We start from the raw sequence: 13,183 nt of genomic DNA, 5'->3' as shown, positions 1-13,183 counted from the left end.
TATGTGTATTTGGAACACCACAATAAAGGAACAACTGATATCATTCCATATCTTCTCCTTTTTCTTCAAGAATTAACAAGTATTTGGCAAAAGTACTTTTTTTTTGTCTTTTTTGTAAAGAGATCTCTGCAGAGAAAAGCTCTTTATTTTGTCCTAGCTGGTGTGTGTGTGTCTAATTTAGAAAGGGAACTTTCATATTTCAATTTGTGTGTTAATGCTTTACATCTTTACTGAATACATTTTGTTTTATAATAAATTAATACATTTGTTGTTTATTAAAGAAACCTGGTTGGTGGATTTTATTCTGAAATAAAAAGTGTGTATAATTGGCTGTATCGGTAACTGGGTAAACATTTAAATATTTGTTGTGACCTGTGGAGAAGTGGAACTAGAGAAAGACAGTGCACTCCTCCCACCTCAGTCATAACAATGGATAGAGGATTGGTTAATGGAAAGGAAGCAAGGATCAGTGCTGGGGCCTCAGCTATTTACAATCTATATTAATGACTTAGATGAAGAGATAGAGAGTAATGTATCTGATACAAAGGTAGGTGGAAAGGTAAGCTGTGGGGAGGACACAGAGAGGCTGCAAAGAGAGGTTAAATGAGTGGGCAACAAGATGGCAGATGGAGTATAATGTAGGGTAGTGTGAAGTTATTCACTTTGATCGTAAGAATAGAAAAGCAGAATATTTTTTAAAAGGTGTGAAACTTGTAAGTGTTAATGTTCAAAGAGACTTGGGTATGCTTGTACAAGGAACGCAGAAAGTTAGCATGCAGGTACAGCAAGTAATTAGGAAGGCAAATGGCATGTTGGCCTTTATTGCAAGGGGATTGGAGTACACGAATAAAGAAGTCTTGAGACTATTGTACAGGGTTTTGGTGAGACCACATCTGGAATACTGTGTGCAGTTTTGATCTCCACATTTAAGAAAGGATATACTTGCATTGAAGGTTCACTAAATTGGTCCCTGGGATGAGGGGTGTTTTCCTATGATGAGAGGCTGAGTAAATTGGGCCTATATTCTCTGGAGTTTAGAAGAATGAGAGGCAATCTCATTGAAACATACAAGATTCTGAAGGGGCTGGATAGGGTCGACACTGAGAGATCGTTTCCACTGGTCGGGGATTCTAAAACATGGGGACACAGTCTCAGGATAAGGGGCTGATCATTTAGGACTAAGATGAGGAGAAATTATTTCACTCAAAGGGTTGTGAATATTTGGAATTTTCTGCTCAAGAGGGTTGTGGATGCTCCATCTTTGACTACATTTAAGCCTAGGCTTGACAGATTTTTGGTTTCTCAGGGAATCAAGGGATACGGCGAGCGGGCAGGAAAGTGAAGTTGACGCCTAAGATTAACCATGATCATATTGAATGACAGAGCAGGCTCGATGGGCCAAATGGTCTACTCCTGCTCCTATTTCTTGTGTTCTTGTGTTCTTTCTTTTTAATGGGTAACATTTTGACTTTGGGCAATAGTGTGGAACAGGCAGCAGCCTCTTGTCATTTACATCTTCTAATTTCCATCTCTACTGACTTCAATGATATGTATAATGAGTTGCAGAATCAATGATGCTCTTTTTACACCGTCACTCAAGGTCAAAATTACTCCCAATGTTCTTAAAGTCTATGATATAACAGTATGTACAGATGTGCAAAAGTGTTAACCAGATGTGAATGAAAGAAGATTGCCTGTGAAGTGTGCAAGAAGACAACGACAGACAACAAACTAGAACAGCTCAGAGAGCGATTGAACATTTCAATAAAGCAGGAGATAACTTTACATCTTTCGTGCTCCTTGCAGACTGCACGCCTGAGTTTCTGTCATGCGCTGAATGCTAAAGACAGAAATTTACCCGCTATTTGGTCAGTGGAGTCATTTGGCTTCATAGGGGCCATTTCAATGGAGAGGACATTGTGATGAATGTCAGCCAAAATTCCTGATCTGAAACTCTGTGCTGGAAGCACAAATTCAAAAATTCATCCCGCATATTGCTGGTATTCCAGCTGTAGAGTTAACATAAGCATACCAGTACTCCCTTGTAATGTACACTACAAGGCCAACTTTGGAGATTGAAGCTTACTGTTGAGGCTGTCATAGAAACATAGGAACAAGAGGAGGCAATTCATCTCCTCAAATTAGATCATGGCTGATCTGTATCTTAACCCCATCGACCTGCCTTGGTTCCATAATCCTTAATACTCTTATCACACGAAAACCTATCAATCTCACGTTTAAAATTTTTATTGGACGCCCAGCCTCAACAGCTATGTTAATCCTGAAATGAAATTTATCATTTTGCTTATGAGGATTTAAACTCTGTTGATTCATGCTACTTATTAATCATCTTTGGAATCTGTAATGTTCAGTTGGAGGCGCTGTTTGATAAAGTGGTTATTAATGGGCTAGAATGTTCTCCAAAAGCATTCTGAGTTAAATAGCAAAGTTGTATTGCACTAAGATTGTCAGTTTGTGTCAGTTTATTTAATTGAGCTGGTTTATGCAGTAAGACTCTAGAATCACTTTAGGCATCACAGTACACACTGCTGGTCATAATCTGTAAATCCTCATCCAACTGCTCTGGAAATCATTTTTTCTCTGTAATTTTCTCGCTTCTCATTTATTCCTGAAAGTGCTGACTTATAGAAGGTGATTTTAACCTAACCTAGGATGGGATTGGGTGCTGTGCTGGTTTTATTCTGCATTGATCTTGTGGGGTTGATGGCACCATATCTGGATGGACCAGCTGGTCTTTTCAAAAACAACAACTTGCATTAATATAGCGCCTTTAAATCAAGTAAAACGTTCCAAGGCGCTTCACAGAAGTGTTATCAAACAAAATTTGACACCGAGCCAAATAAGAAGATATTAGGAAGCTTGTTGCTACGTTTGTGCAGGTAAAATCCAATATTACAATCAAAAAGTGATATGAAGCTGGAAATATAAAGGGATGGGAGCAGATCGATTACTCCCGCAAACCGCCGCCTTCGCTGTTCAATTAAAGCCACTGAAACTGACATGGGGCTGTTTCAGATTCCGCGGGAAATTCACACGTGGGCGACGTCAACGTACAGCCGCTAAATTTCAATTGCATGGGGAGGGGGGGGGGGATAAAATCCCAATAAATATTTAATTCAAAATATTAAAACTGGAAGGAAGACGTGTTCATCTGGGTAATTTATAGTGTGCGGGCAAGGGTTGAATCGGAGGTGCTCGAGGTGTATGTGTGTTGGGAGGAGGGAGAGTGGTCCAGGGTGGAGAGTCGCATCGCCCAGGAGATGAAGGCAGGGCTTCGACTGGTTTGAAACGCACAGACGTCGGGTTTAGACGTGCGCGGGTTGGGGAATGTGGCGAGAAAAGATGAAAGAGGCCGACGGGCGGCGCCTGGTGCCGGGGAGGAGCGGGATGGTAGAGAGCGGCTCGGGAGAACCGATCAGTTCCCTCTCCTCTGGATAAGCTGTGGACAATGGGATGTGCTGCTACAATGGCACTGGCGATTTCTTCCGCAGCACCAATTTTACGCCCAATTTAGGAATTTTGCTGCCAGGATTTTTAAACGCATATTTTTAGCAGCGATCAATGATCGACTCTTATTTTTTTTTGTTTTGCATACGATTTAGTGCAAACACCAGATGTAAATGATGTTTAAGTATCACATCCGCATGGTTTTCAATGACCTAAAAGTGCTGGTTTTGATGAGATCTTTCACGATGCAAAGGAACGAGCAGGATTTAGAGACGGGCCGGAGAAGGGAAGGGGAGGAAGGAGGAGGGCGGCTGGCTGGATCGGGATGCGGCTGGCCTCCGTTCCCCAATTGCTCGTCCCGGGCTGATGAGGATTGTTACGGGCCGGATGGTGCCGAAGCTGGAGGAGAACATGAGGAAAAGGAGAGGAATGCGCCACTCCAGACCGGGATGGACTCGGTGTCCCTCAGCAGCACCGAGAGCCCATTGTGTAGGATCTGTTTCCAGGGACCAGACCAGGTACAGGGAGCATAAATGCTGAGATAGTACATTCTGCTCACATATCCGGACGAGGCATGATTCTCGTCACCAGGTTTTGCATCGAAGACTTAGAGTTGTTAAAGGAATAGTGAAATAACAGGGTTTGTACATTTCTGGAAATGCACATTTATCATAGATTGTATTGAAATATTATTCCCTCGAGTAAAGAAGATTAAAGGGTGATCTAATTGAGGTGTCCAAAATGATTAAAGGATTTGATAGGGTAGATGGAGAGAAACTATTTCCTTTGGTGGGGAAATCCAGAATAAGGGAGGCATAACCTTAAAATTAGAGCCAGGCTGTTCAGGAGTGATGTCAGGAAGAACTTCACACAAAGGGGAGTGGAAATCTGGAACTCTCTTTCCCCCCCCCCCCAAAACAAAACTTGAGGCTGGGGGCCAACTGAAAATCAAAACTGTGATTGATAGATTTCTGTTGGGTAAAGGGTATTGAGGGATATGGAGCAAAGGTGGGTAGATGGAGCTGAGATACAGATCCACCATGATCTCATTAAATCGCGGAGCAGGTACGAAGGGCTGAATGACCTCCTCCTGTTCCTAGGTTGTTACTTACATGAAGATACTTTTCATTGCTTTTATTCGCTACTGAATGTTATATAAAGGGCTGTAGCTTATTATATTGCAATCACAATCAAACATGGGAAATGGTCTGAAATCAGCAGGTTGATCAATGTCTGAAAGGGAAAGGCTAACAGTGCTTTTATCAGACCTGACATAGTCAGACTGAAGAGGTCCCTTTACAGGACTGACCAAAATAAGTTTTCTTTTGGGGGGGGGAGAGGAAAAGTTAGCTGAAGGTCAGAGAGACCAACAGGAAAATGGGTGAGGTAGCTGAGGCTTGAAGTTGTTGGGAGTTGATGATGAGAGTTCAGAGGAAGATCAGATCGTGCTCCTGAAGTTTGCATTTGAGACTGAATCTGATTTCAAAGTGAATTTTGGCTGTTGGTTCAATATATTAGATGAGATATACTGATCATTTCTTCCTGGTGATTTAAGTTTTTTTGCAATGAATTAATCCTAACTAATCCTTCATATTGGAAGTGATCACTCACCAAATTCATGGACTGTTAGCACAGCACCAACAGAGAAAAGATGGAAAATGGATTAAAACAGCACCCCCCCCCCCCCCGGATTCCACGGTGCTAGTAAGTCGAATCGGATATATGGGAATGATCAATGGTTCTAACCTTTGCTCATCGTTTACGAGGTTGTGTAAACCATTTGAGAAGATCACTGCTTTGTAACACTGTCCATTATTTCCCACAGGGAACAATTTTAACCTAACTTACCAAGCGGGAAACCCATGGGGTCGGGTGGAATGCGGGTTTTCGACCCTGTCTGTTGAGGACAGTAATACTGGATGGGGTGTAAAACCAACTTTGCACCCAATCCCATCAGATTCCCAACTAGCGAGTTAGATTAAAATTGCCACGATTTGACTCACTCCTTTTGGCCAAGAATGTGAGCTACTGCCTCTTGGATTACAGGATGTGAGCTGAGATGTTCAGTGATGCTCTGTCACTTTAGATGTGGTCACTATAATGTGCTTAATGACTTCTGTAACCCAAGGACCAGTGGTTTTCTGATGCAAGGGGAATATTTCCTCTTGGTTGCTTTGTATTAATGACGCTGTGAACATGGTGGGCAGATTTCCTGTGTGTGCTATTTCTCGTGAAATCGTAAGCACATTTTAAGTGACCAGGAGAAATCTTCTCCCCCGTTGTGCTTAGTATTGGAGTAAATAGAACCTTCATTGGTCAGTCTCATTTTATGGATCAGCGCACATTCAGCAATGGTAAATATCTGATCCTGTCACTAGGGGATGAGAGTTTTGTTTTATCTTTGTCTTGCATTGTGTTGTGTTCTCTGACTTGTGATTAAAGACTGCATCGGAGTGAGAACTTGGTTCATGCTGAGAGGGGGAGGGGTTAGTCCATAACGTTTTATCACATGTGCACATATGGGGTACAATAGTGTCAGCTGTAGTTCAGTGGTATAATTGTCATCGCTGAGTCAGAAGGTTATGGATTCAAACCCCAGTCCAGAGACTTGATAGTATAACCCAGGCTGACACTCCCAGTGCAATACTGAGGGAGTGCTGTACTGTTAGGGGTGCTGTCTGTCGGGGAGTCACTGAAATCTAAATTAGGACAATGTTTGGCCTATTACAGATCCATTAGAAAAGAGTCAATCTTGGGTTTTTAGACAAACACCATATATGTCTAACTTTAGTGATGTTGGATGTAAGGGATTGATGTAAAGGATTTCAATGGTGCTATTTTGAAGAAGAGCAGGGGAGTTCTCCCAGTGTCCTGCCCAATATTTATCCCTCAATCAACATAATTTAAAAACAGATTATCTGGTCATTATCACATCACTGTTTTGGGAGCTTGCTGTGCACAAATGGGCTGCCATGTTTCCTACATTACAACAATGACTACACTTCAAAAGTACTCCATTGGCTGTAAAGTGCCGTGGGACATTGAGGTGGTGAAAGATGCTTTAGAAATGCAAATCTTTCTTTTGAGAAGCCAATGGTGGGACATCAAAATGCATTTTACTCTGTATGTTTCACCATTTTATGCGGGGGGATGGTGGGTAGGGGGAGTCACTGAAATCTAAATTAGGACAATGTTTGGCCTATTACAGATCCATTAGAAAAGAGTCAATCTTGGGTTTTTAGACAAACACCATACATGTCTAACTTTAGTGATGTTGGATAGCTAGAAAATGAATGTACATCTCTCCATTAAATTGTATTGCCAGAAAATGAGAGTATATATTGTTTTTAGGGTTTCTGATTTTTTTTACAATCTGCAATGAATGTTAATAACATTACGCTGAAAGCACTGTACCTATCATAGGATCATACAGCACAGAAGGAGGCCATTTAGCCCATTGTGCCTGTGCTGGCTCTTTGAAAGACAATTCAATCAGTTCCATCTCACCTGCCCTTTCCCCGTAGCCCTGCAAATGTTTCCTTTTAAAATCACAAGTCTGGAAGCAGTTGCAACACTCAAAATGGCCACTAGACCCACCAACTTTGTATTCCCAAAGTTGCATTGTATTTTATATTGTGGTTATTTTCAATAGTTTGATTTACATACGCTTGATTGCAGATCCTGCTGGTTCTGTGTTCTTCAATACACAGCAGTGTTCTCTTTCTATTGTTATTGAGGATGGGACTGTCATTTAAACAAGTTTTGGTGAATTTTACACTGCTACGTTGGGTGTTGTCAGTGCTGGAACCCCTACTGCACCAGGACATTCCATTCCCCACACCAGCCAACATACGAGGTTGCCAATGAGCATCACATTAATTCTGTGCTTTAAGCCCATGCCCCATAGGAATTGGGCAGAAGCCGCTCAAAAAGCTTTCATGTAGGACCTGCAGATAGCAGTCAGAGGGGACTTTCATCTCATCAATCTGGGCTGGTTTCAAAAACCAAATCCCAGAGTGAAGGAGATGTGTGTTAATTGCTTACACATTGTAGATACTTCTAAGAATTTACAAAAAGGAATTGGGTTGGTTTTATACGTTTATTAAAGAGAAGCTAGATAAGTGTATGAAGGAGAAAGGAATGGAAGGTTATACTGATGGGGTGGGAGGAGGCCCATGTGGAGCATAAACACCAGAACAGACCAGTTGGGCCAAATGACCTCCTTCTATGCTGTAAACTCTGTTCGTTCCCATCATCTCCGCTTGGGAAGACTCACTCGCTCACTCTCGCTCCCTCTCTCTCTCTCTCTCCCCCTCTCTGACTGAGTCTAGGACTTTCACCTCTACAGAATCGGAAGGCCTCTTCAATACAGATTTTCTGTATTTATCTTTCCCAGATTGCCAGTGCTGGCTGATAGAGACTTAATCTAACTCTTGAGTCCAGCCAATCCAGGACACTCAGCTCTTTGTTGAAAGAAAGTAAGAACTTGCATTTATATAGCGCCTAGCGTGACCTCCAGACATCCCAAAACACTTCACAGTCAATGACGTACTTTAAAAGTATTGTCACTGTTGTAATGTAGGAAATGCAGCAGCCAATTTATATACACAAATAGCAATGAGATAAATGACCAGATAACTCTGTTTTAGTCATGTTGGTTGAGAGATAAATATTGGCCAGGACACTAGGGAGAACTCCCATGCTCTTCTTTGACTAGTGCCACAGGATCTTTTACAACCACCAGACAACAGACAGGGCCTCTGTTTAACATCTCATCTGAAAGATGGCACCTCTGAAAGTGCAGCATTCACTCAGTACTGCATTGAAGTGTCAGCCTAAATTTTGTACTCTAGTCTCTGGAGTGGAATTTGAACTCTACCTTCTGACTCAGAGGCAAAAATGCTACCAACTGAGCCATGGCTAATGTTTTAAAGGAAAGCAATTGATTGGTGCTCCCTCTGATGGCTGAATAAAGAAATGCGTTGCCTGTTTGTGATAATGGGCCCAATAAACTGGGAAAGTCCCATGTTTGATTTTTGATCTGTGCTCGGCTCATAGGATTAAGGAGGGGAAAAGTTAGCCAAGGTTCCCATGTCCTGATCGCTAGCCTTTGACTCGAAGATGGAAAAAGTGTGTGCATGTGTGTGTTGGGTGAAGACAGAATCAGGATTGTCTATGATGCCATCTACAGTCAAATAGCCAGCTGAAGAGGGCCACAACTTGCAACTTTGTAAGGGGTGTAAAACGGGTGGATGGTAGTGGATAGGTCACCAGTTATCCGCTCCCAACAACTAATGTTCCTTTTGATTGAAGCCAATAGACAGAATGATTTGGCTGTGTTTGTAATGGGCGCTCGATCCATTACCACCCATTTTATATCCCTGCGCAAGTTGAAAGTTTTGCCCACTTTGTTGAGGCTCATACAGAGTGGCTACTTGGGTGAAGTACCAGAAGGCAGTGGTGAAAATATCCCTGACATGTCAGTGCCTTCAGGAGATGTAGGAGACGGAAGAAAGTGAAATAATGACTGAGCAACACAGTTACGTCTACAAATTGCACATTCTGTGGCTCGTCTTTTAACAGAAATGCCAAAAACTGACTATTAGTTAGTGACAATGCTGAAAATATTATGCAAACTGTGTAACAGTTATGTGTGTGAATTTGTGAGTTTTATATAACGTAAAGTTGGCTGTGTAACTTGTGCCTTCATGCTTTCTAAGTACACTGGTTGATTTTACTTTACTGTTCTACATCAATTTCTTCCAATCTTTTATTTTATTTTTTCTTGACCTTTTTAAATTCCTTTTGGTACTTTGGATCTTTTCCCCCTGTTTTCCTTTTTCTATCAATTGTTCCAGCTCTTTTGGCTTTTCCTTATCTCCAGTTAGCGGTGCAGCTGTACTTAACACACAGACAAATAAGGAATCATCTCCAAATTATAGGATGCTTTTGCATTCCTCGTCAAAGTGCAGGGGTGGTGGATGGGAGCCTAGCTGCCTTGAATGCTGTATTTATGTTGCTGAACTGCTTGAAGGAATGGAATTGGAATATTGCCTGAGGGGTTTCTGTGCTGTGGAATTGACTCTGTTGCATATTGGGTCAGTTTCATAGTGCTGGACAAATTCAACTGCACACGTGCAAAAGCTTTAAAATGCGCACGTGTTTTGCATAAGGCTGCGTTTGCTGACAACGCAACCACTAGGTGGCGCAGTACTTTCACATACGCAAATGCAGGCTCTTCAACTGGAACATCAGTGTCTGTGACGTTCAGGCAGCTGCCAGGATTAAAGATGGCACTGCTCAATTTATCACAGGAAATGCTTGTGGCTAGATCATTCCAGCAAACTAACCTCACATTAAGTTGGATGGAAGCCCAGTAATATTCTATGTAGTTATAGGATACTAACTGTAATCCTCAAATACATTTAATGTTCCAGTAATCCTATTAAATACAAAAGGAATTTTGATTGAATTTCCCTTGGAAGATAGTGAATTGACCCCCTGATCGATGGAAAAGAAAATCGGGCAGAATATAAAATGTGCTGCCAATTCGTTATTGTGATTCGTTTATATAACTGACCAGGACTGATTTTACCGAAACACAGTTACTAGCTCCCAACCCACTGGCCGCTCTCCCCCCTCGGCAACTCGCTCCAGACCTCGCTGCTCCCCCACCCCCCTGGCCGACTGTTCCCCGCTTCGCCACCCCGCTCTCCGTTCGCATGCTCGCTCCCCGACTCCCTTCGCCTTTCCCAGCCTCCCTCCCCCAGCTACTAGCTCCAGGCCATGCCGCTTCCCTCCTCTCAGCCACTCTCTTCCAGGCTTGATCAGTTTTCACGTGTCGCCCGAAGAAGAAAAGCGGTCTGGAGTGAGTTGCCGAGGGCGGAGAGCAGCTAGTGGTGCGGGAGCGAGTGGTGGGGATCGAGCTCCAGCCTCAAAGTCTCCCATTCAGCCGAGTGGGGGCTGGATACCCAGCAAAATGTAACTGTGCACGGCTTGGTGCACTCTGATGACGTCAGCGGGCTGCTGTGTTGTCAGGAGTCACTTTGTTTGCACAACAACTTGCATTTATGCAGCAACTTTAACACAGTAAAACATTCCAAGGCACTTCACAGGAGTATTATCAAACAGAATTTGTCACCGAGTCACATATGGAGATATTGGGACAGGTAACCAAAAGCTCAGTCAAAGAAGGAGGTTTTAAGGAACATCTTAAAGGCAGAGTTCGAGGTAGAGAGGCAGAGAGGGAGGGAATTCCAGAGCTTGGGGTCGAGGCAGCTGAAGGCACGGCCACCAACGGTGGAGCGATTAAAATCCAGGATGCTCAAGAGGCCGCTTGTAGGGCTGGAGGAGGTTACAGAGATGGGGAGGAATGAGGGCGATGGAGGGATTAGAATGCGAGGATGAGAATGTTAAAATTGAGGCTTTGCCAGATTTAAAGCCATTTGTAACTTTGTATCTAGCAGTTGGATCTTCACCAATGACTGGGAAGCGAGCAAGAAATGGGTGTCATGAACCAGAATGGGTGGGTGCAGTCCATGGACTGCTAGCACAAATTGTAGCCTCTACTTGAAGCAGCAAGGGCTATTGCTATGTTTTCCATAGAATTACATAGAATTGACAGCACAGAGATAGGTCATTCGGCCCAACTGGTTTATGCCAGTGTTTATGCTCCACATGAGCCTCCACCCACCTTGCTTCATCTCCCATCAACATAACCTTTATATATTATAATGGGTTGGGTGAGCATGTTAATTGGGGGGATGGGGGCAGAAAGGTGTGTTGGTAACTGAATCTTCCACAAAGATTTAAGGAACATAACCTTTAAAATTAGAACCAGGCTGTTCAGGGGTGATGTCAGGAAGCACTTCTTCACACAAAGGGGAGTGGAAATCTGGAACTCTCTTTTTGTCCCCCTCCCCCCAAAAAAGCTGTTGAGGCTGGGGGTCAATTGAAAATTGCAAAACTGTGAGCGATAGATTTTTGTTAGGCAAGGGTATTAAGGGTTACAGAACCAAAAAGAAAATAAAATGGAATTAAGATACAGGTCAACCACAACTGAATTAAATGGCAGAGCAGGCTCAAGGGGCTGAATGACCTCCTCCTGTTCCTGTGTAAGCCACCATCACCCAAATTCAGTCTTTTCCTTTAAAATCTGCTTTTGATTAACACAAGCTGAACGTGTAACTCATTAATATTTGTGCAGTCTTTAAGAATGATTTAATTGCACCCAACAAATGTATTAATGAAAATGCAGTTACATAGGTGAAAATTCATAAAATACCTGAATTAAGAAAAGATTGAATTTTTCCAAGTTACTATAAGTAATCGGCAGAAAATCAAAATGAATTGTCTGTTATCCCTCTTAGTATATAATTACAGACAATTTACCAGTGATTGTGATTGCTAGCAGTTTGAAACGCGATCAAACATTTGCTGAGGGAGGGAGAGGAATATCCAGAGTTGAACTACTGAGAGTCTGGAAATTCAGTGCAGTACTGAGGGAGTGTTGCACTGTCAGAGGTGCTGTCTTTTGGATGGGACGTTAAACTGATGCCCCCATCTGCCCTCTCAGGTGGGCGTAAAATATCCTGTGGCACTATTTCAAAGAGGAGCAAGATGTTCTCCTGGTGTCTTAGCCAATATTCATTCTTCTGTCAGCATTGATCAAGACCAGGTTGGAGGATTTTAACTGATGGCAGACTTCTAGCACGCTCCCAAACCAGGAGGCTCAATGCTTGACAAAAACTGGGCTGCTGCCCTCATTGTAATAACCTGTGCGAGCTGCCAGTGGCTCCAGAGGCAACTTATCTTTGTCATCTGATCCAATTTAACGTCACTTGCATCATCAGTGATGGCCTTCAAGTAAGTTATGTGAGGGAGGGGAATGAGAAGAGATGGGAAGCAGCCCTTGCTGCTTCAAGTAGAGGCTACAATCTGTGCTAGCAGTCCATGGAAGAGAACAAGAATGATACCTGGACTACAGGGGTTAAGTTACGAGGAGAGATTACACAAATTAGGCCTGTTTTCGCTGGAATTTAGAAGGTTAAGGGGTGATCTGATTGAAGTCTTCAAGATATTAACAGGAAAAGACAGGCTAGATAAAGATAAACTATTTCCACTGGTTGGAGATTCTAAAACTAGGGGGCATAGTTTAAAAATTAGGACCAGACCGTTCAGGAGAGATGTTAGGAAGCACTTCTTCACGCAAAGGGTGGTAGAGGTTTGGAACTCTCTCCCACAAACAGCAGTTGAAGCTAAAACAGTTGTTAATTTTAAATCGGAGATAGATAGATTTTTGTTAAGCAAAGGGTGGCGCAGTGGTTAGCACCACAGCCTCACAGCTCCAGTGACCCGGGTTCGATTCTGGGTACTGCCTGTGTGGAGTTTGTAGTTCTCCCTGTGACCACGTGGGTTTCCACCGGGTGCTCTGGTTTCCTCCCACAGCCAAAGACTTGCAGGTTGATAGGTAAATTGGCCATTGTAAATTTCCCCTAGTATAGGTAGGTGGTAGGAGAATTGAGGGAAGGTGGGGATGTGGTAGGGAATATGGGATTAATGTAGGATTAGTATAAATGGATGGTTGATGGTCAGCACAGACTTGGTGGGCCGAAGGGCCTGTTTCAGTGCTGTATCTCTCTATGACTCTATGACTCTAAAGATAGTAAAGGATATGGGCCAAAGGCAGGTATATGGAGTTAGGCTGCGGATCAGC

General features: G+C 42.9%; 1 protein-coding gene across 1 annotated transcript in view; it reads left to right on the top strand.

The window, feature by feature from the left end:
* The first annotated feature begins 3,361 nt into the window (after nt 1-3,361).
* The window catches only part of LOC137358694 (E3 ubiquitin-protein ligase MARCHF9-like), a 47,550-nt gene continuing 37,728 nt past the window's right edge, over nt 3,362-13,183 (top strand). Inside the window, exon 1 of the mRNA XM_068024915.1 lies at nt 3,362-3,986. Coding sequence (XP_067881016.1) covers nt 3,642-3,986 — 345 coding nt within the window. The 5' untranslated portion in view covers nt 3,362-3,641. The remainder of the gene's footprint in view (nt 3,987-13,183) is intronic.

This window comes from Heterodontus francisci, chromosome X (assembly GCF_036365525.1).
Source record: "Heterodontus francisci isolate sHetFra1 chromosome X, sHetFra1.hap1, whole genome shotgun sequence".
Lineage (NCBI taxonomy): Eukaryota > Metazoa > Chordata > Chondrichthyes > Heterodontiformes > Heterodontidae > Heterodontus > Heterodontus francisci.
The sequence above is the reverse complement of the archived record's forward strand: the minus strand, read 5'-3'. Positions and strand labels throughout refer to the sequence as shown.